General features: G+C 44.4%; 1 protein-coding gene across 1 annotated transcript in view; it reads left to right on the top strand.

Annotated features, from left to right (window-relative positions):
* The first annotated feature begins 5,741 nt into the window (after window positions 1-5,741).
* Window positions 5,742-27,090, top strand: part of LOC126992001 (uncharacterized) — a 44,409-nt gene continuing 23,060 nt past the window's right edge. Inside the window, exon 1 of the mRNA XM_050850664.1 lies at window positions 5,742-5,752. Coding sequence (XP_050706621.1) covers window positions 5,742-5,752 — 11 coding nt within the window. The remainder of the gene's footprint in view (window positions 5,753-27,090) is intronic.

Below are 27,090 nucleotides of genomic sequence, written 5' to 3'. Positions count from 1 at the left end.
CACCACCACCACCACCATTACCACCACCATTACCACCACCACCACCACTATTACCACCACCACCATCATTACCACCACCACCACCATCACCACCATCACCACCATCACCACCACCACCACCATCACCACCACCATTACCACCACCACCACCACCACCATCACCACCACCATACCACCACCACCACCACCACCACTATCACCACCACCACCACCACCACCACCATCACCACTATCACCACCACCACCACCATCACCACCACCACCATCACCACCACCACCACCACCATCACCACCATTACCACCACCACCACCACCATCACCACCACCACCACCACCATCAAAACCACCACCACAGAGTGAGGGAAAGTGGGCTCCCCAAGATGGCTGCTGCGCCAGGGTAGCTTGCCTCACCCGCCGCAAACCCCACAACACGGGAGCGCGCGCTCTAGGTATATAACTCCGTGGGGTAAACACACAAATACATAATATAAATAGAAGAGGAAAGGGAAGCGTGTTGGGGAAGCGATAGCGAGGGTACGTAACGAGGATGGAAAGTAAGAAGGATTTACAAGTCAAACAGGAAAACAACACTCAGCGCCTCACGTCACAACACAAAGCTTGTCGTGGGTTCTCTGAGCGGCTTACTGAAGCTTACGCCCATACTCCGAGCTCTCCCTCCCGCGGCCATTCCCTCGACATCAGTTGTAACAATATCGTTACGCCGGACTCACAACGAGCTGTCTATGAACCTCTGTTACTGGTTAATTGCCACGCCCAACAGTTTATACCGTACTTCCCTTTCAGTATTATTATGGCGCATAGAAGTCCAGAAGAACGGAATTGGAAGTGAAAGAAGAGGAATTCAGATCAAACGAGTAAGAGTTTAGAGGCTGACACAGGTTGAGAATGATAAATAAACAATATAAACATAAATAACAATAAACTCATATATAAATGTAAACTCTTAGGTCACTTATGTCACTATTCCGATTCAGTGTAGGAAAAGATTGCAGGACATCCTGTGGAATGAACTTTGATGCCATTTTGAGAACACGGACAAGAGCTGAGGAAGGGGTGAGGAAGAAAAGTAGAGATAACGTGTGTGTGTGTGTGTGTGTGTGTGTGTGTGTGTCACCTGCAAGACACTCGCCGACGCGAGCATGATCAGGAAGTGTGAGCAAAGGCTTGGCCCTTAATCCAGGCGTAGAGAGGTCACCTCCCCACCCCCCCACCCTCTCTCTCTCTCTCTCTCTCTCTCTCTCTCTCTCTCTCTCTCTCTCTCTCTCTCTCTCTCTCTCTCTCTCTCTCTCTCTCTTCACCCCGCCCAGCATAGCGCACAGGACGCACCGGGCCTCGGCAAGTGTATCATTATGCAGATTAAACCAAACGGATGCATGTAATAGGAAAGAACATGAGACGGAGATTAAACAGCGGCCGAGCACCCACTGCAAGGCAGTGCCTCACTTAAAGAAAACGTGGGATGAAGACGTGGATACGGAAACACAAGGCCAGGAGGAGCAAAGCTTAATAATAGGGTAGGCGATGGCCGAAGTGATAGCGTACTGGACCCACATTCGCCGCGTGATGGACGACGCGGGTTCGAATCCTCACGCTACCACTCGGCTTTTTCGGTCACCGCCGAGTGGCTTAAAACTACCCACATGCTGTCCTGAAGACCACCCATCAACCCGGACTCTAGAGGAAGCCGTCCAAGCGAATCAAGTACGAGTTCCGGGGGGCAGCATGAGCCAATGCAAGATGGCGCCACTATAAACACTCGCCTGCGCCAGAACGGGCTGGGCCGACCATTAGGCCCCACCTGGAAGAAGTCTTGGGCCGACCATCAGGCCCCACCGGGAAGATGCCTACCGGCGCAATAGGCAACAACGTAAAAAAAATAAATAAATAAATAAATAAATAAAAAATAACAATAAAAATGATAGTTATTATAGTAATGGCGTTGGGGATGTTTCATTAGGGTATCAAAGGATTAATATGAGGCTGGCTTGATGGCAAGGAAGTGAGGGAAGGAGAGGAGAAGAGGAGGGAAAAGGGGGGCGATGTGGAGGCGGGTAAAGGGTGGAGGAGGGAAGGTACAGAGAAGAATAGGAAGGAGGAAATAAAGTAAAAAGAAGAGTAGGGTGAAATAGAAGAGTGGGAAGGAGGAAATAAAGAGAAAAGAGAGAATAGTGGGGAGAGATAGTTATGTGGAGGAAGGAGAAAAAGGGAATTATGAAAGAAGGGGATGCTGCTGAGGGACAAAGGGTGAGAGGGGTTACGAGGGGAAGGAAAGATGAAAAGGGAAGTCCAAGAAGGAGAAAACGAGTTAAAATGCAAAGAAAAAAATTCAGAATTGTGTTTGGATATGACTGAGGCTGAAGAAGGGAAGAAGGGAGGGAAGAAGGGAGAGAGGTAATACAAATGAATGAGTAAAAGGTAGACTGGACAGGAAGGAGGAAAATAAAAGCGAAAAGGCAAGAGCAAGAAGGAAGAAAAGAAGGAGTAAAGAGGGAGAGTAAGTTTTGTCATGATTTTTTCCAGTTACTTCGCCTGTTTCTCCTCATTTTCCTTAACTTTTATTTCGTTGATTCACAGCCGAGGAAACATTTGGCGGCGAAAGACGATTTTTTTGTGTGACATAAGAGGAAATGAGAATTACGAAAAGCTTCACGTTTTAAGAACATAAGAACATAAGAACGCAGGAGTCTGCAAGAGGCCGGTAGGCCTGTACGAGGCAGCTCCTTTGACCCTAAGCTCCCGTGTATCTAATCCCACCTAATATCGCTGTCCATGAATTTATCTAGTCTATTTTTGAATGTGACAATTGTATTGGCACTCACCACATGACTGCTAAGCCTATTCCACTCATCCACCACCCTGTTAGTAAACCAATTTTTGCCTATGTCCCTGTTGAATCTGAATTTATCCAGTTTAAACCCATTACTTCGTGTCCTACCCGGTTCTCTTACCAACAAAACCTTATGAATGTCTCCCTTATTAAAGCCCTTCATCCATTTATAAACCTCGATCATGTCTCCACGCACCCTTCGCCTTTCTAGAGAATGCAAGTTTAACTGTTTGAGTCTTTCCTCGTATGGCAAGTTTCTCAACCCTGAATCATCTTAGTCATCCTCCTCTGCACCGATTCTAACATTTTGATATCCATTCTATAGTAGGGTGACCAGAACTGAACCGCATAGTCAAGATGAGGTCTAACTAATGCTAAATATAGTTTGAGGAAGACTTGGGCTTCTGTTGCTTACGCTCCTTGAAATAAATCCCAGTACCCTATTAGCTCGATTTCTATCTTGAATGCATTGTGCCATAGGAAGGAGATCAGAGCTCACTAATACCCCTAAATCCCTAAATCACCAAGACCTACTTATGAGAGTGTCATTTAAGCAATAGTTATGTGAGGGTATGTTCCTACCTACACTCAGAATACTGCACTTCCTACATTGAACTCCATCTGCCATTTATCCGCCCAGTCATATAATCTGTTGAGTTCACCTTGGAGAATACTAGCGTCCTGATCCGACTCAATTACTCTACCGATCTTGGTATCATCTGCAAATTTACTAACATCACTACTAATTCCTGTATCTAAGTCATTGATATAAATAATAAACAAAAGTGGACCTAATACCGAACCTTGTGGGACCCCACTCGTAACACATCCCCAGTCAGATCTAATACCATTGATTTGCACTCTTTGCTTCCTATTGCTAAGCCACGCCTTGACCCAGTTCAAAACTTTACCCTCTACTCCGTGAGCCTGTAATTTAAGCAACAGTCGTTGGTGAGGAACTTTGTCAAACGCTTTACTAAAATCAAGATAGATTACATCATAATTTTCATCTCTGTCAACCGCCTCAAATACTTTATTGTAGAAGGACAAGAGATTGGTGAGGCATGACCTACCTTTTGTGAACCCATTCTGCGAGTCGTGAATTAAGCTATGTTTCTCTAAATGCTCCCGAATGTTCCTGGCTATTATGGACTCCAGCATCTTCCCTATAACCGATGTTAAGCTAATTGGGCGATAGTTTGAAGCAACTGACCCGTCCCCCTTTTTAAAAATCGGCGTCACATTAGCTACTTTCCATAGGCTCGGCACATAGCCAGTATTTACCGACATCTTAAAGATGTCTGTTAGTGTGTCACTGATTATATCACCTATCTCCTTTAATAACCTCGTAAATATACAGTCAGTAACTGGCGAATTGTTCTTATTAAGCTTATCTATCTCATCCTGAACTACTTGCCTGGTAATGATTATATCCTCAATTTATCGCCATCCCGCCCTCGTACACCTGAACTCTTTCCGGTATAGTCCTTCGATCCTCCTGTGTGAATACTGAAAGGAAGTAGTCGTTCCACAATGTGCTCAGATGTTCGTCATTGTCGACTAGCTCCCCTGTGTTTGTGTTCAGCGGTCCACGTTTCTCCCGTGTTTGTGTTCTATACATCTGAAAGAAGCCCTTAGGATTCCTGTTCGCCTCATTTGCTACTTTGATCTCATAGTTCTTTTGCTATCCTGGTGTTTTCTTAACTAATCTAGATAGTTCGACGTACCGGCCCCTGAGATGTGTTTCCCCATTCTTTATTATCTGATAAATTACCTTCTTTAACCCAAACTCGTGTTTTAGTCAACGAGTCATCAACTTAGGATCATTGATTTATTTTCTAAGTGTTCGCTGTGGTATATGCTGTTCTTGCCCTCTACTATTACTCTAACTAAATTATTGTAAGACATTTCTACCTGGTTCTCCTGGCTCTCCAATCCGCAGTTCTGGCCCTCATGAATCTCTAAATTATCCCAGTTTACCCCTTCAAGATGTCTTCGAAGCCCCTCATAGTTTGCTCTTCTAAAATCTGGCACTAACACTGGGTTTGGTTCAGGTTACCAGTCTAAGCTAAAACGAACCGTTCTGTGATCACTATTTCCTAACTCTCCGCCCACCTCCAACTCACGTAGCAAGTTCCCATTATTGGTTAGGACTAAGTCTAATATGTTATCTCCTCTGGTAGGCTCAGTAACTACCTGCTTAAGGAAATTATCTTGTATAACTTCAAGAAAGTCCTCGGCTTCCAGGTCACCCACTAGATCTTCCCAGTCTATATTCCTATAATTAAAGTCCCCCATTACGCAGACATTTCTACTCATACTCGCCCTGCCAATCTCCTGTAGTAATATACTCGTGTCCTGCCTGTTAAGGTTGGGTGGCCTGTATATAACTCCTAGAGTTAGTTTTTCTTTCCCTTTGTAAACGTCCACCCAAACTGTTTCAAGTCATGATTTTTTGTCCAGATTTTTATGGGGAAACCGAAAGTTATTATAGGAACCCTTACTACTTCATTATTACGACGGAAACTGTGTGTTTGATGAACACACACACACACACACACACACACACACACACACACACACACACACACACACACATCATTAGCTGATCAGTCGCCTCCGCAAACTCTGATATGAAAAAAATATCAATCTCCACTAAAACGTCCATCTCTACACCGTCCAATAAATCGTTCTGATCCACGCAACAACCTGTGTACACCTGCCTGGCCATCCACCCGTCCCCCACACCTGTTCATCCACCCGTCCCTGCATATCTATCTACCAATCCACTATTACCACCCAATCCACCCTCACAAACCAATCCACCATCACGGGTCACTGACAAACGTACATCATGATTAAAGGAGACAGGTTTGTTGCCGCAGTAATAAACATGAAGCTCAGGTGAGTCGTGTTACCTGGCCGCCAGCTCAGTAATTATTGGCTGCAGATGAGCGCCGGACAGGTGGACGGGCGGCCAGCTGGTCAGGTGGCGCTGATTGCTGCGCTGTCTGTCTGTCTTGCTGTCATAATTATCGATCTGTTTGTATTTTATAATTTTGTTTAAATCTGTGTCTGAGCTTGTTTCTCCTTTGTCCGTTTGCTTGTCTTTTCGCTTATCTGTCTGTATCTGAATCTGTCTGTGTCTGTCTGTCTGTCTGTCTGTCTGTCTCTCTTATAATAGTACTGTTCTTTATCTTTACATATTTTCTCTTTCCTCCACAATTGCTTTTTTTTCTCTTTTTCTTGATTCCTTTTCTTTCCTTTTCCGTTCCATTCGTATTCCCCTCTCTCAAATTACTTTCTCCGTGAGTAATTCCGTCTGTGTGTGTGTGTGTGTGTGTGTGTGTGTGTGTGTGTGTGTGTGCGCATCATAATTTCACATTCATATTATTCTTTGTCTTTCCATCTATCTATCTCTCTGTCTCTCTCTGAAACCTTTCCACTTAACTCACCTCTCCCCTTTCACTCTCTCCTTACCCAGCCTCATGGAGGTACCCAGCCTCTCCCCGATCCCACAAACCTCCCCACAAAGTCTTCCCCCTCACAGATGTCACCCAACCCTTTCCTGTACCCCAGTCCCTATCATCCCCACTCCCCCCTCCACTCCCTCCTCCTTCCCCCACCATCACACTGCTGCCTCCCACACCAAACTAATACCACTATCCCCCTTTCTCCTCTTCTTCCCCCTCTATCACACCGCTGCCTCCCACACCAACCTAACACCACTACCCCCCTTCCTCCTCCTCCTCCCCCTCCTCCTCCCCCTCCATCACACCGCTGCCTCCCACACCAAACTAACACCACTACCCCCCTTCCTCCTCCTCTTCCCCCTCCTCCTCCCCCTCCATCACACCGCTGCCTCCCACACCAAACTAACCCCCTCCCCCCTCTCCCTCCGCAGGTGCCGCCCACAGAACCCTGGAGGTGGATCACCTGTGTCCCACCTGTCCTTACTTCCTGCCCACGTCCGTCGAGGTCACCACACCTGTGGGCATCCCGGCCAACCTCACCTGCGGCGTCAGGCAGCTCGGGGACAAGAAGGTGAGAGGAGGAGAGGAAGGGAGATCAGATTTTACCTAGTCCTTAAGGGGTGAGCCTGTGGGGTACCTCCTGGGCCTACGGTACGTCCTATGGCTTTGAAATAGTATGCTGTTTGTTGGTGTAAATGTACGACATTTTGTGAATTTTGTGAAATTTGGGTGAATGTGTATGGGAGACTCAAAAAAAGCAATTTTTTTTTTTTATTCAGGCTAAATTTTTAGTTAATTGCTTTGAAAAAAAAATACCATATAAACTGTATATATCTACTTTCTCATTTTGAAAATTTTAGATTTTTTTGTCTTGTTTTCGAGAAAAATGCACTTCTTTTTCACTGATAGTTTTCTTCACTTTTTCTCCCGTTTTCATTTTACATTTTTAAAAGTTAAAAAAATGAGAAAAATTGCCATTTGTTTGTAGTTTCTATTGATACCTTATAATAGACTGTCAGATATTTTGTAGATTTTCTGAAATTTTTGAAGTGTAAAAAACAAATTTTCGAGATTTTGGCTCCTAAAGACTTTTTTTTTCCATTTCCTGTGTGTCTTGTTATTTGTATTTATTTGACTGGCATGAAACATTCACATATGATTGTTTATACCTTGTTCACTTACTGGAGAAGGAGAAGGCATCTAAAAAACTATTATCACTCCAAGGTGAGGGTGTCATAAGCCGCCAACTTCCTCATCCATCTTCTCTTTTCGCTTTTTCTTTGCCTTAGGTGTTGCCTGCCTGGCTCTTTCCTTATCCAGCCACTGCAGAGATTCTTGTAATCTTGCTTCAGTCCTGAGGAGAGGCATTATGATACTTCCTTCTGTATGTCCAAAGTTACAATCAAGTGCTGGATGTTGTACCAGGAACAGAACCCTCGAGAGGCCGCAAAACTTTACTTTCTGGCACTAGATCCAAACTTTTGAATGAAGAGATTCATTTGGGTTCTTGGCAGCACCCTCCAAGCATCTCTGAGTCATACCATGAGTGTTGGCGCGCGAGTCAGGCTATGCCGGAACAGCGCGGGGTATTTAAATATCTTAATGGGACGCTGTTTTTTTTAAGTCTACAAAAATAAGCTTCATTACCTGGTAGTACATGAGATCTCCGACATGTTGAGCGAGAAAAAATAATTTAGTCAGTTCCAAAAATATTCGTCAAAATATTGGTCATAATGGTCTTGGGTGAGGAAGGAGATGAGGCGGTAAACAGGAGATGAATGTGAGGAGTGAGGAGAGAAAAGGAAGTTGGAGTTCACCTATTCCTTTCTGTTCGTGAGTGAAAGAGGGGAAAAGGAGATGAGGAAAAGAAGGGAAAAGGTGGTGAGGAGAAGGTAAGGAGCAGGAGGTGAGGATATGAGGTGAAATGGATATTTATGTTTAAAGGAGCTCTAAGTTCATCTATACGTATTCCTGTTCTTGGGTGAAAGAGGAGGTGAGGAGAAGATGAGGAGCAGGAGGTGAGGAGAAAGAATTAGTAAGAAGAGAGGAGAGAAAAGGAGCTCTGAGTTCATCTATTCCTTCGTCTCCCTGGTGTTCCTGTGTGAGGGTCGGAAAGAGAAGATAAGGGGCAGGTAAAGAGGCAAGGTGAAAATAGAAGAGACACGGTGAGCAGAGATGAGGGGGAAGAAGGTGATAGGAGGGAAGAGAAAAGGAGCTTAGAATTCGTCTATTCCTTCCTTGTTAATGGTTTTCATGGGCGAGGGTTACGAGGTGAGGGACAAGTGAGGAGATAAGATGAGAAGAGAAGAGGGAAGAAGGTGAAAAGAGTAGAGGAAATGAGTGAGAAGAGATTAAAGGAGTTCAGAGTTAGCCTACTCCTTCTGTTCCTGGTTACACTGTGTGAGCGTTGGGAAAAGGAGATGAAGGACAGGTGAGGAGAGAAGGCGAATAGGGGAAAGAAGGAAAGTGAGAAGAGAGGAAAGAAAGTGAGAAGACAGGGGAGAAAGGGAGGTCTGAGGTCACCTATTCCTGCCTCTTCCTGCTTTTCTTGGATGAAGGTTAGGAGGAGATGAGGGGAAGAAGGTGTGGTAGAGAGGAGGAGATGAAGAGGAGACAAGAAGGTGAGAAGAGAGACAAGGAAAGGGTTACCTTATTCCTCTCTTGTTCCTGCTTTTCCTGTGTAAGGATTGGAGGGAGACGAGGGGCAGGTGAGGAGACGAGAAGGTGGGTGAAAGGGAGGCGAGATGATGATGATGAGGCGAGAAAGCCGAGGTGAGAAGAGAGGAAAGAAAAGAAGCTCTAACTTTACCTCTTTCCTGTTACTGCTTTTTTTGGGTAAGGATGGAACGAAAAGATGAGGAAGAGGAAGGGGAAGTTAAACGATAGAAATGGAGAGAGAGATGAATATATATGTAGATGGATAGGTTATATATATATATATATATATATATATATATATATATATATATATATATATATATATATATATATATATATATATATATATATATATATATATATATATATATATATATATGACCTATGCATCTCACGTGTGGGAGGGCTCCACTCACACAGCTCTCTTGGACAGAGTGGAATCTAATGCTGGGATCACACATCTGCGATTTTTCCTCTGCAACTAACTGCGATACCGAAAATGTTGGAGTCTCAGCTCGGTCGCCACCCGAGAAGTGCGATTTGTTGCGACAAGAAAGATCTTGCGATCCATTACGACGTGTGCTCAATCTCCGCTCGCTTAGTCGTAGACCTTTGCTACCATTGCCGGCGAAGCGAGGAAAGATCGAGTGGGTATCGCAGCTTACTGCAATTATCGCAAATTCCTGCAGGGATTCATCGTGAGCACATCGTGAGCACCTGCGACGTACGCACGATTATTGCAATGGGTAAAGAATGCTGCTCGACTGCTGCTCGACTGGCTCTCGTTTATAGTTCGACTTGCAACGATGTACTGCAATTAATCGTGACCACCTGCTGGGTGTCCCCACAGGGATGTGAATGAGGAGTGGGTCTGCCTGCCTGTACACTAACCAATCTACCCCTGCAGCAGCAACGCCAACACCATGAGTCTACCTGACTGTACACTAACCAATCTACCCCTGCAGCCAACACCATGAGCCTCATTGACTTTATCGACAGTGACACTGTGAAGAATCCTCAGCTAGTGGCAGTTAGTGGCCTTTGAGAGACTGCACATAATGACCCTCCAGTATGTTGCACAGCTGATACAGAAAAGGAAGTAAAGGAAAGGGGGGCTGGTGGAGAAACTTTGGTTTTCTTGCTCTTTTTGAGGGGTTTGCTGTCCTTCCTCTCCTTCGGTATGGTGTAGAATGGGTCCTGAAGGGGAGAAGACGTTGTATGGCACACTGTGGAAACCAAGCGAGGGAGCGTCCTCCTCCTTCTCCTCCTCCAAAGATTGCTCCCTCCCCATAGAATGGAACACGGCCCTTTGCCAAAGGAGGCCCGTTGCGGGGTGCAGACAGACCGACTCTATCGGCGATCGAAATCTAGCCGATCAAGTCGGCCCCTCCCTCTCACATTTTCTACCTACCGTTCATCTCCATTATTCTATCCTATTCTCGTTTCTTAATGTCCTTCTCTCCCTTCTAAATTCCCTCCGTTTTCTACTGTTTGTTCTTCCTCCTTCCTTTCTTCAATCCCTTTTCGACCTTCCTCTCCTTCCTTTTCTCCCTCCCAGTTCCTCCTTCCTTTCCTCGTTTCCCGTTCTTCCTGCCTTAACCCAGACACTCTTTTAGCCTAATGATAACTCAGCCCTCCCTTCCCTGTTCCAACTTTGCACCCCAGTAATTACTCTTAGGCTCCGTCCTTTGCCCTCTTATGATTCTGTGTCCGCCGGGCCGTGGTTATGCGTAGTTAAGGCATATCAAGACCTGACAGACACGAAACAATACTCAGATTTCGTCTAACTACTATTTCTACTACTACTACTACTACTACTACTACTATTCTACTACTACTACTACTACTACTACTACTATATTGTTTAAGAGAGAGAGAGAGAGAGAGAGAGAGAGAGAGAGAGAGAGAGAGAGAGAGAGAGAGAGAGAGAGAGAGAGAGAGAGAGAGAGAATGCAAAACAAGCAAAAAGGGAAGCAAGAAGGAGAGAGACAAACGGATTCTGCCCCGGAAACCATTCCATTTCTTAGGATGATCTGTCACGCTCCTTCGGCCCTTCGTTCTGCCATCCCGGATCCGACAAACTCCGTGATCGGCGCCTTCACGGTATTTTCGATTAACTTAATATTCCCGTCTGGTGGTTTTAAGAGGCAGGTCTTGCTCCAACCCTCCTCGCCTCGGCGGGGCTGGGGAGCGTCAGGGGGCCCAAGGTCTTCCTGGCGAGCGTCGCAGGGCCCAGGAGTCCCGGCAGAGCGCCTCGGCTCCCCCGGGGCGTTCATGGCGGTGCTGGAGATCCCAAGGGTCCAGGGGCGGGGGGTGGGGCCAGCAAGACAGTACTGACCATCTCAATAACCAGACGACCCAAGTAATGACACGTTCGTTACACGTTGTGGAAGGAAGGTGCTGAAGGCAATCGTGTCATCTCAACAAAAACAACAGAAAAAATCAGAAAAGACGAAAATCTAGCATCAAGGCGTGTGGTGTTGTGTGTTGGTATGAGTTAGTCTTTTCTGGGGTGAAAGAGAATTCCCCATACCAGCACACAGCACCAAGAAAAGGCAATACAATGGAACACCGAGAAAAAAAAATAGAACATAAACAATACCAGAAAAGGAGTCATATAGAAAGAGAATAAAAGAAGGAAGATATAGACAAAGACCACCAAAAATGATAATATAGAACCACAACATCGATAAATGGAAACTATCGTGTCATCTCATCAACTACAAAAATGAACAAAAAATCACAAAACGACAAAAAAGCCAAAAAAAATAATGTAGCATTAAGGCGTGTGGTGTTGTGTGTTGGTATGGGTGGGTCTTTTCTGGGGTGAAGGAGACTTGCCCTACCAGCACACAGCACCAAGAACAGGCGATAAAAAAGAACACCGAGAAAAGAGGATAGAACAGAAACGACACCTGAAATAAGAATGATATAGAAAAAAAGAATAAAAGAAGAAGGCGTTTGGTGTTGTGTGCTGGGACGAGTGAATCTTTTCTGGGGTGAAGAAGACTCAGGAGTACCCGCACACAGCACCAAGAAAACGCGATACAAGAGAACACCAACAAAAAGAGGATAAAATAGAAACAATACCAGAAAAGTAATCATAAAGAAAGAGAATAAAAGAAAATAGACCACCAAAAAATGAAAACACAGGATCACAATATCGATAAAAGGAAATATATAGACAAACAGCTCTTCTGGACAGAGTGGAGGCTAAGGCTCTTCGTCTCATCAGCTCTCCTCCTCATACTGATAGTCTTCTACCTCTTAAATTCCGCCGCAATGTTGCCTCTCTTTCTATCTTCTATCGATATTTCCACGCTGACTGCTCTTCTGAACTTGCTAACTGCATGCCTCCCCCCCTCCCGCGGCCCCGCTGCACTCGACTTTCTACTCATGCTCATCCCTATACTGTCCAAACCCCTTATGCAAGAGTTAACCAGCATCTTCACTCTTTCATCCCTCACGCTGGTAAACTCTGGAACAATCTTCCTTCATCTGTATTTCCTCCTGCCTACGACTTAAACTCTTTCAAGAGGAGGGTATCAGGACACCTCTCCTCCCGAAACTGACCTATCTTTCGGCCACCTCTTTGGTTTCTTTTTAGGAGCAGTGAGTAGCGGGCTTTTTTTTTATTAATGTTTGCTTTTTGTGTGCCCTTGAACTGTCTCCTTTGCTGTAAAAAAAAAAAAAAAAAAAAAAAATCATCCACCTTTCGGCCCTGACTAACATCCAAAATCATGGGTGGGTCTTTTCTGGGGTGAAAGAGGCTCATCCAGACCAAGGAACATCAAAAAAGGATGATATTAAAAGAGCACCAAGAAAATTGGATAAAAGCAGAAAATAATGAAAAGAAAAGGAAAACATCAAGCAAAAGAAAAATTAGATTGAATTATATTAAATTAAATAAAAAAATAAATAACAACAATATGATTATATAAAATTTAAAAAATATATTAAAAATCAAATATAATAAGAAAAGGACATCATTCACTCTTATGCCTGAACACCAAGATCATCAAAAAATTGGTGTCTTTTCTGAGGGGGGGGAAAGGCTCATCCAAACCATCACAGAACATCCAGAAAAGGATTTAAACACAAAAAACACTGGAAGAGGATGACTTGCTTGGCTCATGCTGCCTCCCGGAGTTCATTTGTGATGGTCTTTAGGACAGCCTTAGGCCACTCGCGATGACTCCCTTTATTCGACCAGGAAATCAATATACACATAAAGCTGGAGTTTTCAAAACAAGGTAATATATCGAGAGGCTCCCTACCAATGTGCTTGAAGCAAGACATAATCAGCAGTGTGTTGTTCTTGTCACGACCTATGAGTCTGAGACACAGAGTACAGACTTTCACGGCTTTTGGAATGGAAACTGCGAAGTGCCCAGAGAGGAATGGAGAGATTACTTCCAGGAGTCACTTTATCAGATCAAAAAGGAACTGCAAATGGATGAGAGAAAATATATAATTAGATGACATAATAAGGCCACTTAAAAAATATAATTATCAAGACATATATAGGAGAGAGGACTTCAGATTGATTAAAAGAGTGACAGAGATAAATTAATGCTTATAAAAACACTGAAGAGAAGGGCTTTCAACAGATGGCGTGGTGATACAGAGAAGAATGAGGGACGTGTAGGAGAGGCTGTGAATTAGAGGCACAAGACAAGAACGATGGAAACGTTTGTGTGAGGCCGAGGACTTCTGCAGGGGAACGTTACAGGCTGATGCTGATGATGATTAAGAGAGAGAGAGAGAGAGAGAGAGAGAGAGAGAGAGAGAGAGAGAGAGAGAGAGAGAGAGAGAGAGAGAGAGAGAGAGAGAGAGAGAGAGAGAGAGAGAGAGAGAGAGAGTGGAGGAAGAGGAAGACAAGTGATGTTTTTATTATACTTGGAAGGAGAGAAACTAATGGAAGGGAGAGATGGAGGAAAGGTACGGAGGAGGAAGGGGAGGAATGGGAGGAGGAGGAAGGAAGGAAGGAAGGAAGGAAGGAAGGAGAGGTGGAAGGAAGAAAGTGAGAGTAAGGAGAGAGAAAGATAGTGTGAGGAGTGGAAGAAGAGAAATGATGATGTAGGAGAAAGGAAGAGAAAGGGATGAAGGAGAGAAAAGGGAGACAATATGAGGAGGAGGAGGAAGAAGAAGAACAAGAGGAACAAGAAGACCAACAAGAGGATAAGAAAATGATATAGGGAACTGGGGTAACAAAAAAAAAGATATAGGAAGAGCAGGTGCGAGAATAGAAAACTAAAGAATAAATGAAAGGAGAGGGAGCAAAAAAAAGAAAAGGAAGAAGAACGCAAGCAGGGAAAGGGAAGAAAGTAAAGAAGCCGAAGAGAGATAAAAAAAGCAAAATATGAAGAACAGAAAATAAAAGAAATATGGAACTGGAAGAGAAGGCAATGGAGGATGCATGGAAACATGGAAACATGACAATATGGAAATGCAGGCAACAGAAAGCCTATTAGCTCATTACGAGGTCGCCCGCTTGGGTGATTTAATCTGCTCGACCGCCACATGGGGCTTGATGAGCAGATGAAAGCACCTCGATATTGAGGAGCAGATGAAAGCACCTCGATATTGAGGAGCAGATGAAAGCACCTCGATAGTGAGGAGCAGATGAAAGCACCTCGATATTGAGGAGCAGATGAAAGCACCTCGATAGTGAGGAGCAGATGAAAGCACCTCGATATTGAGGAGCAGATGAAAGCACCTCGATATTGAGGAGCAGATGAAAGCACCTCGATAGTGAGGAGCAGATGAAAGCACCTCGATATTGAGGAGCAGATGAAAGCACCTCGATATTGAGGAGCAGATGAAAGCACCTCGATATTGAGGAGCAGATGAAAGCACCTCGATATTGAGGAGCAGATGAAAGCACCTCGATATTGAGGAGCAGATGAAAGCACCTCGATAGTGAGGAGCAGATGAAAGCACCTCGATATTGAGGAGCGGATGAAAGAACCTCGCTATTCAGTTTACTCCCGACGCTGCGAAATGACGGTCAATTCTATATATGAAGGAGTTGATGGTATTCGCATTTACTACTTCTGAGGGAAGATTGTTCCAGTGGCGGATGACTCGGTTTGAAAAGAAACTCCTTCCGATGTCTGTGTTACATCGACTCGACTGAATGGGTAAGCAGTTATTTCTAGTTTTTGAGTTGGTTTGAAGTTCCAAGAATTTGGAGTAATCGACGTAATTGAACTTTTTGCAGATACTTGAAGACTTGAATCATATCCCCTCATAGGAGCCTTTTGTCCAATGTAAAGAGATTGAGTCGCTTGAGTCGTTCCTCGTACGGTTGAGCCCTTAAGGTTGGAATCATCTTTGTGGCGCGTCGTTGAATCCTTTCCAGTAAAGCAATGTCCTTTCTGTAATTAGGAGACCACAACTGTACTGCATACTCGAGGTGCGGTCTTACCATGGAATCATATAAGGATAGCATCACGTTTGGTGTTTTACACTCGAAGTTCCTCACTATGAACCCGAGTATAGTGTTGGCTTTGTTGTATGCTTTTTTACAGTGATTCGGGTGTTTTCAGTGCTGATAGTGACTCCATGATCCTTTTCCTCCTGCATCGCCTGCAGAGGTTTCCCATTCATGATGTATGTGAGGTTACTATTTTGGGACCCAATGTGCATGACTTTGCATTTGTCAACATTAAAAGACAATTGCCATTTTTCCGACCATTCGATAATGTGATTGAGGTCTTTGTGAATGATTTCGCAGTCGGTCTTTGTGAGGGCATCTCCACCCACCTTGGTGTCATCAGCAAATTTCGATATTGTGGATTTCAGTCATGATTCGAGGTCATTGATATATATGATAAAGAGGATGGGTTCCAGCACTGATGAATGGATGAGAGGAGGAGGAGGGCGAGATATGAAAGGAAAGGCTGACGGGTGTGAGGAGAGATGAAGAGGAGAGAGAAGGAAGAGAGAGGAGGAAGAGAAGTAGTAGTAGTAGTAGTAGTAGTAGTAGTAGTAGTAGTAGTAGTAGTAGCAGGAGGAGGAGGAGGAGGAGGAGGAGGAGGAGGAAAAGATGAATCAGAGAAAAATATGGATCTAGAATGGAAGGTGAGGAGAAAAAGACAAAAAAAACAATAGAAAGGATGAAAGAGTCAAGGAAGGAGAAGAAAAGAGCAAGAATGAACAGTAGGAAATAATTGTTATGAAAAGAGAAAACATAAAAGGATGGAAAAAACGTGAAAAGTTAATCTCTCTCTCTCTCTCTCTCTCTCTCTCTCTCTCTCTCTCTCTCTCTCTCTCTCTCTCTGATACTCATCCTCCAATCTGCAGTCAGCAGCCAGCGAGCTCTGGGAAAGTAAATAAGAGACGGTATGTGTCTACATCAACAGGTATCGCCATCCCACCATTACGCCCTTATACTTTACCACAATTTGGTCACCAGCCGTTGGAATGTGCCGTAAGGTGACAGGAGATTATTATTAGCCTTACGATCAGTCACTGTCTCAGTATAGACACTCAGTAACCCACGTAGCCTATGATAATTATAGTCGTGTCACGGCGGGCTGCTGACGACCTTGAGAGGCGGCCGCGAGAGCGCTCAGAGGGTATTGAGAGACTTCACACATGTCTGGGTGCTTCTCTTTGAGTGTTGCTGCTGTGATGGATGGATTTAACAATACTTATTGCTGTAAAACATTATCGGCAGCAGTTTGGGAATCTTTCTATTACCTACATATCCCTTCATCGCCTGACCCTTGCCTGCAGGGAGGGACGCTGCCTCCTGAACGTCATGAGCCTTGATACACTTGTCATGGGCCACGTGGCTGACACACTACCCAAGCTCCATCAATGCAAGGGCAAGTTGTTTCCTTTCCGTTACCTGCTTGCAGAAAACTTTAGCATATGGAGAGAAAATTAGTGTAAACTAATTATCTGGGGGTGGGTGATTCCATTACTCGCCGGGCTGCTATCTTTCAACACACACACACACACACACACACACACACACACACACACACTAGGATGTAGTTGCTGCAATAAATTTTGTGGGATTCCAAGGTATTGTGAAGATAAGTTATCAGTGAGTTCAATAACATTTAATTTAATTTAACTTAATTGAAACACTTATTGTTGATTGAAAAATAATACAGTAAAATACTAAGGCCATGTAAACGTGTTTCATTTTGCTTGAGGGTCAAAATAGGTTTAGAGAATATTGTAGGAAAATGTCTTTAACATATTATAATGACATTGGTACCCATGGAAATGAAGACTGTGCAACCTTATAAATTAGGCTATTAAAAAAAGATGGACTTATAACCCAATCTAGAGGAGTTTTTAAGCTGAAGACCCTTCACATAAGCAAATAGTAACCTAACCTATCACCGCTGAACAAGTAATATTTCCCCGCATCTTAAAATCTCATAAACGAGTAACAGTAATGGAAAAGGTTACCAGAGTAATGCTTAGCAAATACAATCTAAACAAATAATGTGTTAACTTTTAGAGTGAGTTGGGTGTGATTCTAGAGTTTTACCAAGACAGTTATGGCTCACCAAAAGCTAGCTTCTGTTCATCTAGACTGTGGCCTTGATGAGGCTGTGAAATATCCATTGTAAATCTGTAATAACAGCTAGAGCCCTGTGGGATAGATCAGATCGAATCATTTTGGCCATAAGGGCCACAGCCTCCCTCATCAGCTTCGGTGTCTGCTGGATCTGATGCGAACGATAGTTTCGTCCTTGTAGCTGTGTCTATATCACAATGGTTTCCATAGACAGTACAAAGGGAGGGCGGTTATGACAGCAAGACACACACAATGGCAGTGTGTGTATCTTGCTGTCATTACCGATGGTTTCCTCCCAAGACGACTGACTGTTAGCACACCTCTGTCTCTCTTCTCAGCGGCTTTGCAGTTAATTAATACACTGTGTATCCCCTCTGTGGCATGTTGTTACAACCGAAGGCTACTCAGCAGGGCATTGTTACATTGAAAAGCAGCCGAATTCGATTCCAAAATAGATAAAATTATATTTTTAATACCTCAGTTCAAAGTCGGCGCGGTGCTCGAAGGGCCAGAAATGGCGCCCAGCAGCCTTATACACAGGGCCACCTATGTCGGGACTCTCTCTATAAAGGGACTCTAATAATAATGAGGCCCTTATAACCTTACAACCATGTCCAACAAAATTACTCCCCTCGGACACACAACCAGTTATTCCTCCTTCCCAGGTGTCACGAATCAGACAAAAGCACCTGATATTCCTGTAATAACCTCATCCCTTAATTAAAACCCGGCACCTCATCAACCATTACAAGAACAAAACAAAACACACATTTCTCCCTCACTACAACAGGTGTCCTCCCCCCAGGTGTCGTGGATCAGGCGCCAGGACCTGCACGTGCTGACCACAAGTAACTTCACGTACACAACGGACACGTGGTTCCGCGCGCTGCACCTGCCCGGCTCGCCCTTCTGGAGCCTGGAGGTGGACCGGCCCGCCATCACCGACTCCGGCCTCTACGAGTGCCAGGTGTCCACGCAGGCTCAGTTTCTCATTTTCAGGGAAACGATGAAAAATCACATTCGGATTATTTACTCTTAGGTTTGAATAACATCCGTTAACCGCATAATAAGCCATATTGTCATAATGTAGTAGCGTAAGTCAGTGACACGCTTCTGAAAAACACTGTGGATAGATACCGCTCGACAGAAGTGAGAAACTGAGAGCGACTGCCAGCTAGCTGTTACTGCACGGAGGTTGGAAGAGCGACTGACCCCATCGGCCCCGTTGAACCTACCCTCGAACAGCCAAGTGACGTCAGTGCGCCAGCATCTGCGAAAATACGTCGGAAGTGAGGAGACCTGGTACTGTAGATCTTAACTAGTACCAGATCCAGTATATAGAGCCGCGTTTTCGCCGTCAACATTTGTTGAAGTGACGTCACGAGTACGTCACAAGTCGCTCTCGTGTTGCTGCAAACCGTTTTGGCGGTCAACTTCTGGTCACCATTTCTTGGGAAAATGTTGCTCCGGGACTAACCTGGGAAGATCCTATGTTGAGACAATGTTGAGAGGCGCCACCGTTGCAGCTTGTGACGTCAGATATAAACAAAGATGGCTTCCCAGGAAAACCCAGACGGGTAAGGAACTCAGAATTTATGGTAATTGTTGCTATTATAGTTATTGTTACACCCGGGGGGTAAAGCTTTGTAATGTTTGTATAATTTTGAGGGTGCAAGTTTGGAGCGCGGAGGGGTGAGGTGGCAGGCGGGCTGTGCACCGCGGCGAGGCGAGGCGCGGGCAGGGAGAGTTGTTGTTATGGATCAGCTGACCAGTGGCAACAGGGCGCGTTCTGGCGAGGTCCTTGATGTTGGCCAACCCCATACCAACATGATGTTGATACAATGTTGACGGCGAAAACGCGGCCTTGTTTTCCCGCGTTGGTTGAGTAATGACAAGTGAGAAACGATTCCTCCGGCATTTCGATCAGTCTGCTACCCTCTTGATCGCCCGGACATGATGATGTTACGTGACTTTTCTGTGTATATGCGAATGACTCGTCGGTATTTAGACACAATCAAAGACTAATTATAGAAGAAGTCTGTTCAGGCGCAGGAGAGGCGTGGCAAAGAGGTGACGTCATGTTGTCTCGGTGGGTCCGAGGCATGGAGGTAGAATTGATGGAGTCGACACGGCCCGCTAATCCCATTCATTGAGGTGAAGCAGTCGAACTGCCGCAAGATGAGGGATACCCGGGTGAAAGCTCACGTCCACTAGCTTAGTTGTTAACTCCAGACCCCGTCTCATTCATTATGATGGTGGTGTTTTTTGAGTACTGTACATTTATTATTGCGGTAGATCTATTTCATAAATACCTGACCTGACAACACCTGGCAGCCTGGCCGAGCCCATTAAGGGGCAGCCTGACCTAACCACCTGACACTTGACAGGTGTCTACAACCTCGCAGCCCTAAAAATGATAGCTCTGCGGATTAAATTATAAGGGCTGGTGTCGACTCCACCAATAATCCTCCATGATCCGCGGACAGAAACCGAAGCAATTGATGAATGACTTGTATTTTTTTTTATTTTGTCCACTGAATACACCTTTTCAGTCATTATATTAATTCTTTATTAACTCCAAGTATACCATTCTTATTTAACAAAAAAATCATAATTCCACGTTTGTGTTTATAATTGGATGTGCAGCCACCTACACCACATTTGTTTGGCATCTCGGTTCACGTCAACGCTGTGCACCCGACCCCGTCTCGTTGCAGATAGGGGTGGGCAGGTGCCGGTACCAGCTAAACGGTACGGTACCGGTACCAGATTGCTCGGATTTATTTATTGGATTTATTGATAATTCTTCATGTCCGATTCTTCTTTTCTTAGATTGCTAATAAATATTGCTATTGTTATTGTTGTTAGACTATGATCGAGTACATCCATAGTAACTATACGTGCTATTTTTTATCGAAAAAATAAATTTACACTTCATTCAGAGAGAGTACAACAGAAAAAAAACATCCTAATTGAGGGCAGAAATAAATGAGAGGAAAAAGTTAACCGTGTGTGTGTATGTGAGTGTGTGTGTGTGTGTGTGTGTGAGACACACACACACACACACACACACACACACACACACACACACACACACACGCCCAGTGGACTTTTTTCTCTCTTATTATCTCTCTCTCTCTCTCTCTCTCTCTCTATGAATAAAGTGAATATTTATTTTTTCGATAAAAAATTAGCATGTATAGTTATTATGGATGTACTCGATCATAGTCTAATAACAATATATATTAGCAACCTAAAAAAAGAATCGGACATGAAGAATTATCCAGTAAATCCAATAAATAAATCTAATAATAAAATGATGGAGACGGGAGCTATGATGGAAACGAAAAGCAGGACAAAATGGTGGGAACTTGGGAAGACGGTCAGCGAGGCAGTGACTCAGCAGCGAGCACAACAGTCAAGGCTTAAAGCGTCGCCCATACCGCATGGCGACTGGCGAGGCCGCGCGCCGCCGACCGTCACCAAGATCCAAACGGTACCGGCACTAGCGGTAATGGTCATTGCCGAGTGATCATGAGTCTTCCTGGCACTGGGTACCGGTACCAGGTGCCGGCTGAATAGATTCTTCTCGGCGCCCGGTACCGGTACCGGGTGCCAAGAAGAATCGATTCAGCCGGCATGGTGGTATAAGGTCACTGGGTGTAAAAGGAGAATGTTAAGAGGGGAGAGAAGGTGTCTCAAGAAGAATGTGTCGACGTTCAGCACCTTTTTTTATGAGCACAGCGATAATAGAAACCAGATTGTTCAGAAGGGAGCTTTGAGGATAAAGGTGCACTGCGAGGGGGAGCTCAGGCAGAGGTACTCTTGCCACAGCCGTTGTCGTGTACTGAGAGACGGTGAGGTGCTGAGAGGTTAAGAAAATACGTTGATGAGAAGGAGAAAAGACATGCTGGAAGGGAGTTGAGGGAAAAGATATTTGTCTTATTTTTTTCTAGGATTAATGATACAATTATGATTTTTTAAGGTAATTATTTTTTATTGTTATAGGATGTTGATACTCAGTATTAGTATATTAGTATCAGTATTTTTCAGGGGGAGGATGTTTTCAGTATTTTTATTAGCACTAGTATTTTCAAATGTAATATTTTTAGTATAGTATTAGTATTAGCATTAGTACACTTTTTAAGGAGAAAAGAGATCAAAGAAGGGAACTCGAGGGAGGCGATATTCGTGCTATTCTCATTAGTATTAATATTAGTATTTTTTCAAGAGACGAATCGCAGTAAAGATGGAAATTAGATTCCACAAAAGGAGATCTCAGGTGGAGGATGAAGTTACTATAAATAGTGTGCGAAGTGGGCTGGAGGAGAAGAGATGAACCACGGGAAGGGAATCCCTGCCTCGTGTCACTGTCTTTTGAACGACGCCTGTGCAGTAATAACGGAAGTGGGATGTACTTAGGGACACGTGTAGCACTTTAAGAGGTGTTCGGAGAGCGTTTCGAACCGAGGTAATTAATGTCTGTATTGATATATTCCTCAGCCACTTGCATTCTAATGTTACCAACGGCATGCCTTGTTTGTGGATAAATCTTTTGCATTATACGCCTTATACAATGAACTCCTCCTCCACCTCCTCCTCCTCCTCTTCTGCTTCTTCTTTATCTTTTTTTCTTTCTCTACTTTCCTCTCCCCGCGCCCTAATAGTCTCTTTCCCTCACATTCTCATTACATTCTCTTCACCCTACTTGCATAATTTTCGCCTCTTCCGCCAGGTCCTTCTTGTAAACTGTCCTTTTTGGCTACTCTAGTCTTTCCAGCCTTATTTTTTCTACTTTAACAATTTATATTTTCCTCTTCTTCATTATCCTTTTGTTTTATTCATTTATTTTACCTTCAGCTACACTATTCTTTCCATCATGATATATTTCTATTTTAACACTTTTTTATCATCCTGTTCTTTACTCAGCTGTTTTCGTGAATTTATTTTACCTTCAGCTAATTTAATCTTAGTGTTATCCTTTTTTGCTTGCACCTTTCTCTTTTTCTTCTTTGTCCTCTTTCTTTTTTGCTACCTACTTAGTCTTCTTCCTCTTCGTTATCTTCGCATCCTTGTTCCTTGTGCCTGGCTCCTGTACTTTCTATACTTTTATCACAATTATGCTTTCTGTTATTTTTTTCGTCTTCCTCTTCCTTTTTTTGCCGTGTACTCCATCAGCCTCCTCTTCGTTATCTCCACATCTCTTTTCCGTGTTATAAATTCCTTTACTTCCTTCCTAATCTCATTGCCTAGCAGATAAGGAAGACAGAAAAAGATCAATCCCTTGTGACTCTTTTTCCTAGTCTTCCTCCTCCTCCTCCTTATCCTCCTCCTTACTGCACCAGAACTTTTGCAAATCTCTCAAATCTTTCAGCATATTCCTCCAATCCCTTAAACGACGGACAAAGAGGAGGTAGTGGAAGTCATTAGCCAGGATCGAAACTGTTATTCACTCCACCCTTCCTCCTCGTCTTCCTGTCTCATGTGCACTCTTCTTCCTTCTTCTCCTCCTGATCCTTCTTCATGTACGTTGAATTCTGCTCTATTGATTCTAATGTGTCCTCGATTCTCGTAATTCGGCAGATAAGAGAGAGAGAGAGAGAGAGAGAGAGAGAGAGAGAGAGAGAGAGAGAGAGAGAGAGAGAGAGAGAGAGAGAGAGAGAGAGAGAGAGAGAGAGAGAGAGAGAGAGAGAGAGAGAGAAAGAAAGAGAGAGAGAGAGAGGTCAACTTTGTATTCATCATCCTCTTTCTCCTCTTCGTCTTCTTTTTCTCCTGCTTCTAAAATCACGAGTTAGTAATTTATTTCCTAGCTAACACGTTCTATTCGTCCCTTTAACAAAAAGATGGTAAAAAATAGTTGATGTACACTTTCTACTTTTCTATCCGCCCTTTAATCTTTTATCATCCTGGGTTCACATTAATCAGTACTTCTAGTTTCAGTTCTTCCGACTAAATGATTATTTTCTGCTTTTCTCATTTTCTCAGCCTCTTTTCAGCCACTGTTATTACCCTCATTAACTCCTCGTTTGATTTCCTTATTTTAAAGCATCGAAACCCATCCATTTCAACTCGTTCCTTTTATTCCTCATCTTTCTCAAAGTTCTCCTCCTGCTCGTCATCTTCCTTCTCCTCAAGGGATCGGAGCCTCACCAATCCCTTCCTATCAGTATTTTTTATTATATCACGCCTTTCCCTACTCCCTTGCCCTACAAGCAAGACAGTGGAGACTGGAACCAATCCCCATTACAGCTCCCCTTCCTTCCTTCTCTCTCACCAAACCCTCCGTACCCTTAGTAGCCTCTCGGCACCCTCCCCAGCAATCTCGCCTGTCTCTCCTCACTTTCCCTACAAACAAAAAGACAGGTATCATCAACCACAACTCCATCTCCTCTCTCCTCCCCGCAGCCAAGGAGGAGCTGGTGGAGATCAACGCCGGGGGTCGGGGCGGCGTGCAGCTGGTGACGGACAAGAACTCGGGCACCAGCTGGCTCCTGGTCACCCACGCCACCTGGAGGGACGCCGGGAACTACACGTGCGCGCCCGTGCACGCCACGCCCGCCTCGGTGTCCGTCCACGTGCTTGACGGTGGGTATGCGGGGGAGGGGAGAGGGGAGGTGGGGGTGGTAGGGGAAAGGAGGAATGGAGGGGGTGGGAGGGGAGGAGGGGTGGATAAGGTAAATGTGTGTGTGTGTGTGTGTGTGTGTGTGTGTGTGTGTGTGTGTGTGTGTGTGTGTGTGTTAGTAATGATAATATTCGTTTTTTTTTTTTTTATATCCTGTTTTTGTGTTTTTTCTCTTTTTTCAATTATTTTATCCAATGTTTCCCTTTATCATTTATTTTCCTTTTGTTTTCCAGGCTTGCTCTCACATCCTCTTCTTTTTGTATTGTCTTTGCGGTTCTTTTCATCTCGTTATTTGTTTTTTTTATCCCTCTTTCGTTGATATCTGATGTTTTCTTGTTGCTGTTTTTCCTTCAACATTTCTTGCTGACTTCTTTTTTCTTCTTTTCCTCTTTATCTTTTCCTTACTCTATCATGTAAGTTCTGATACTTTTTCCGTTATTCTGCTTTCTTACATTTTGCTGACGATTCTCTTTTTATATCCAATCTATTTTTATTATCTTCCAACGAAAACTGTTCTCTTTTCTCTCATAATGAAAATCCTCCTTTTTATTATATTCTCATGATTCTCTATCCCCCTTGGCCTTTTGTTCCCTCGTTATTATTCTTCCCTTTTGTCCCTCTCCTCTCTGGGTTCCTCCTTTAATCCCCCTTGAATGTACTTCTCCTCATCCTCCACCTTTGATTAGATAGTGTAACTTGTAACAAACAGCCCCGTAAAGGATCATCAGGTCTGCTGTTGTTTGTCCTTCCTTTATGTTACTTTGTGTTCCTCCTCCTCGTTATCCCATCCCTCTAATCCAGGGGTTCCCAACCGGTGGGTCGCGACCCCCTAGGGGGTCGTGGAGCCTTGGCAGGGGGGTCGCGTAGCCTTGCTAAAAGTAGCTTGGGATGATATTAATTTCAACTCATCAAATACATTTGTTATGCTCTTACATATTTTTGTTTTGTTTTTGTTTCAGTGCAAAAAAAAAGCGTGTGTTACAGCGATTCAGTGTGATTAGATGACATTAGGGGTGTCTGTATGCGTGCCTGTGAGTGTATTTGCCTGTATGAATGTGTATGTGTGTCTTCAAGTGTATGTTTGTGTCTGTACTAGCGAGTATGTGACTGTATAGGCATGTACATATGATTGAGTGTCTGTTAGCTGTGCTTAAGCATGTGTTCAGTTAAGCCCCGTTTACACTGTGCCGACTCTAGGCCACGACTCTAGGGTACACGAGGTCTTGGGTGTTGATGTGAAAGGGTCGGGCATGGCTTGAAGGAGATCTTGAGACTTGCCGAACGCTGCTCCGACGTCGTGACGGGAGTCTGCAGTCGTGAGGATTAGCGCAAAAAAAGTATTCCATGCTAAACTTTCACGACAAGAGTCGGCAAGAGTCTGGACCAACCGTCACTTCCGGTTGAGGCCTGAGGGAGGTCGGGGGCAGTCGTCAAGACTGTCGTCTGTCCTGAGACAGTCGTGACGACTGTCGGGGCCATTTTTCAATTTTTTACCGTTTCCTGTCGGCACAATCGTCTGTGCTGACTTCTTAAGAATGATGAGGGACTGTCGTGACGACAGTCTTCGCTTAATGAAGGACGTTCGTGACGACTGTCGGCTCAGAAATATAGGCTAACTATGCTGCTATCAAGATTTTTTTTATCTTTATCTTGCAGCTCACAAGGACAATAACAACTTCTGGGCATGGTTACGTTTCGCTGGCACAAACTTGGGAGCCGCACAGTACGCACGCATTCCTTTTGCCTCGATCTGTCTTGTGTTGAATGACATAACTAGGGTTGCCACGCTGAGGTCAGAAAAATGTGGAATGCAACATCTCACTCTCCAGTACGGAATGGATCCATATGTAAAGGAACGGGTGGCAACCCTAAAATTTCTCGACCATGCAATGAGTGACAGCCGCATCACGCTTCTGGTGGAGGCAAGAGGGAGGGGGGAGGGACGTAACGTCGCGTATTTTACACGTACGTTGGGACGAACCTGTGACAAATTTTACGGGCTGGTTTTGTGATTAACCGAAAAATGAGCTCACTAATATTTTAAGATACTGAATTTTATCTGTTTGACCATTCAGTTAACAAAATACTGTGCGGAACAAATACCGTTTCGTATTGGTTCAAAACGGAACGATATATTTCATTCTCGAATACAAAGCGATTCCGTATTATAAGGAGCGGCAAGGCTGCCGCCGAGACAGTCACCAAGACAGTCGCGAAGACCGTCAGGAAGACCGTCGGCCAACTCCTTGGCAACTGTCGGCCAGCTAGTCGGCCAACCAGTTGACAGACAATCTGGAAGATTGTTGTCAAGACCGTCTGCTACTGTCGGCCAATCGGTCGGCAGATTCGAGGTTGTCGTAGACATGGCGCCATTTAAAAAAATTGACCTTTGAGACTCGTCTTGAGACTAGTTGGCAGCATGTCGCAGACATTCTGCCAACTAGTTGGCCGAGTGTCCTAGACAGTCGGCAATCATGCTAGCCGACACCAAGACGCCCAAAAATTCTTGGAGCGTGGGAGCCGACTTGTCAAATGCAGAAGTCGCTGGGTTGTCGTGGCCCAGACTCGCCACATTCTGAACGGGCTTATACTCGTAGTGCTGTAGCGCGTGCCGTGCGTGTGTGTGTGTGTGTGTGTTTGTGTGTGTGTGTGTGTGTGTGTGTGTGTGTGTGTGTGTGTGTGTGTGTGTGTGTGTGTGTGTGTGTGTGTGTGTATTTTGTTAACTGAATGGTCAAGCAGATAAAATTCAGTATCTTAAAATTGTAGTGAGCGCATTTTTCGGTTAATCACAAAACCAGCCCGTAAAATATGTCAAAGGTTCGTCCTAAAATACGTGTACTCCAAAGTCAGCATGATACCCTTACGTGTCCTTATTCCATTTGCTTCTACCTACTTGTGTGAGGCAGGATTTTCAACTCTTGTCAATATAAAAACGAAGAATAGG

This window comes from Eriocheir sinensis, unplaced genomic scaffold (genome assembly GCF_024679095.1).
Source record: "Eriocheir sinensis breed Jianghai 21 unplaced genomic scaffold, ASM2467909v1 Scaffold380, whole genome shotgun sequence".
In the NCBI taxonomy this organism is placed as follows: domain Eukaryota; kingdom Metazoa; phylum Arthropoda; class Malacostraca; order Decapoda; family Varunidae; genus Eriocheir; species Eriocheir sinensis.
This window is presented reverse-complemented; position numbering and strand designations above follow the sequence as displayed.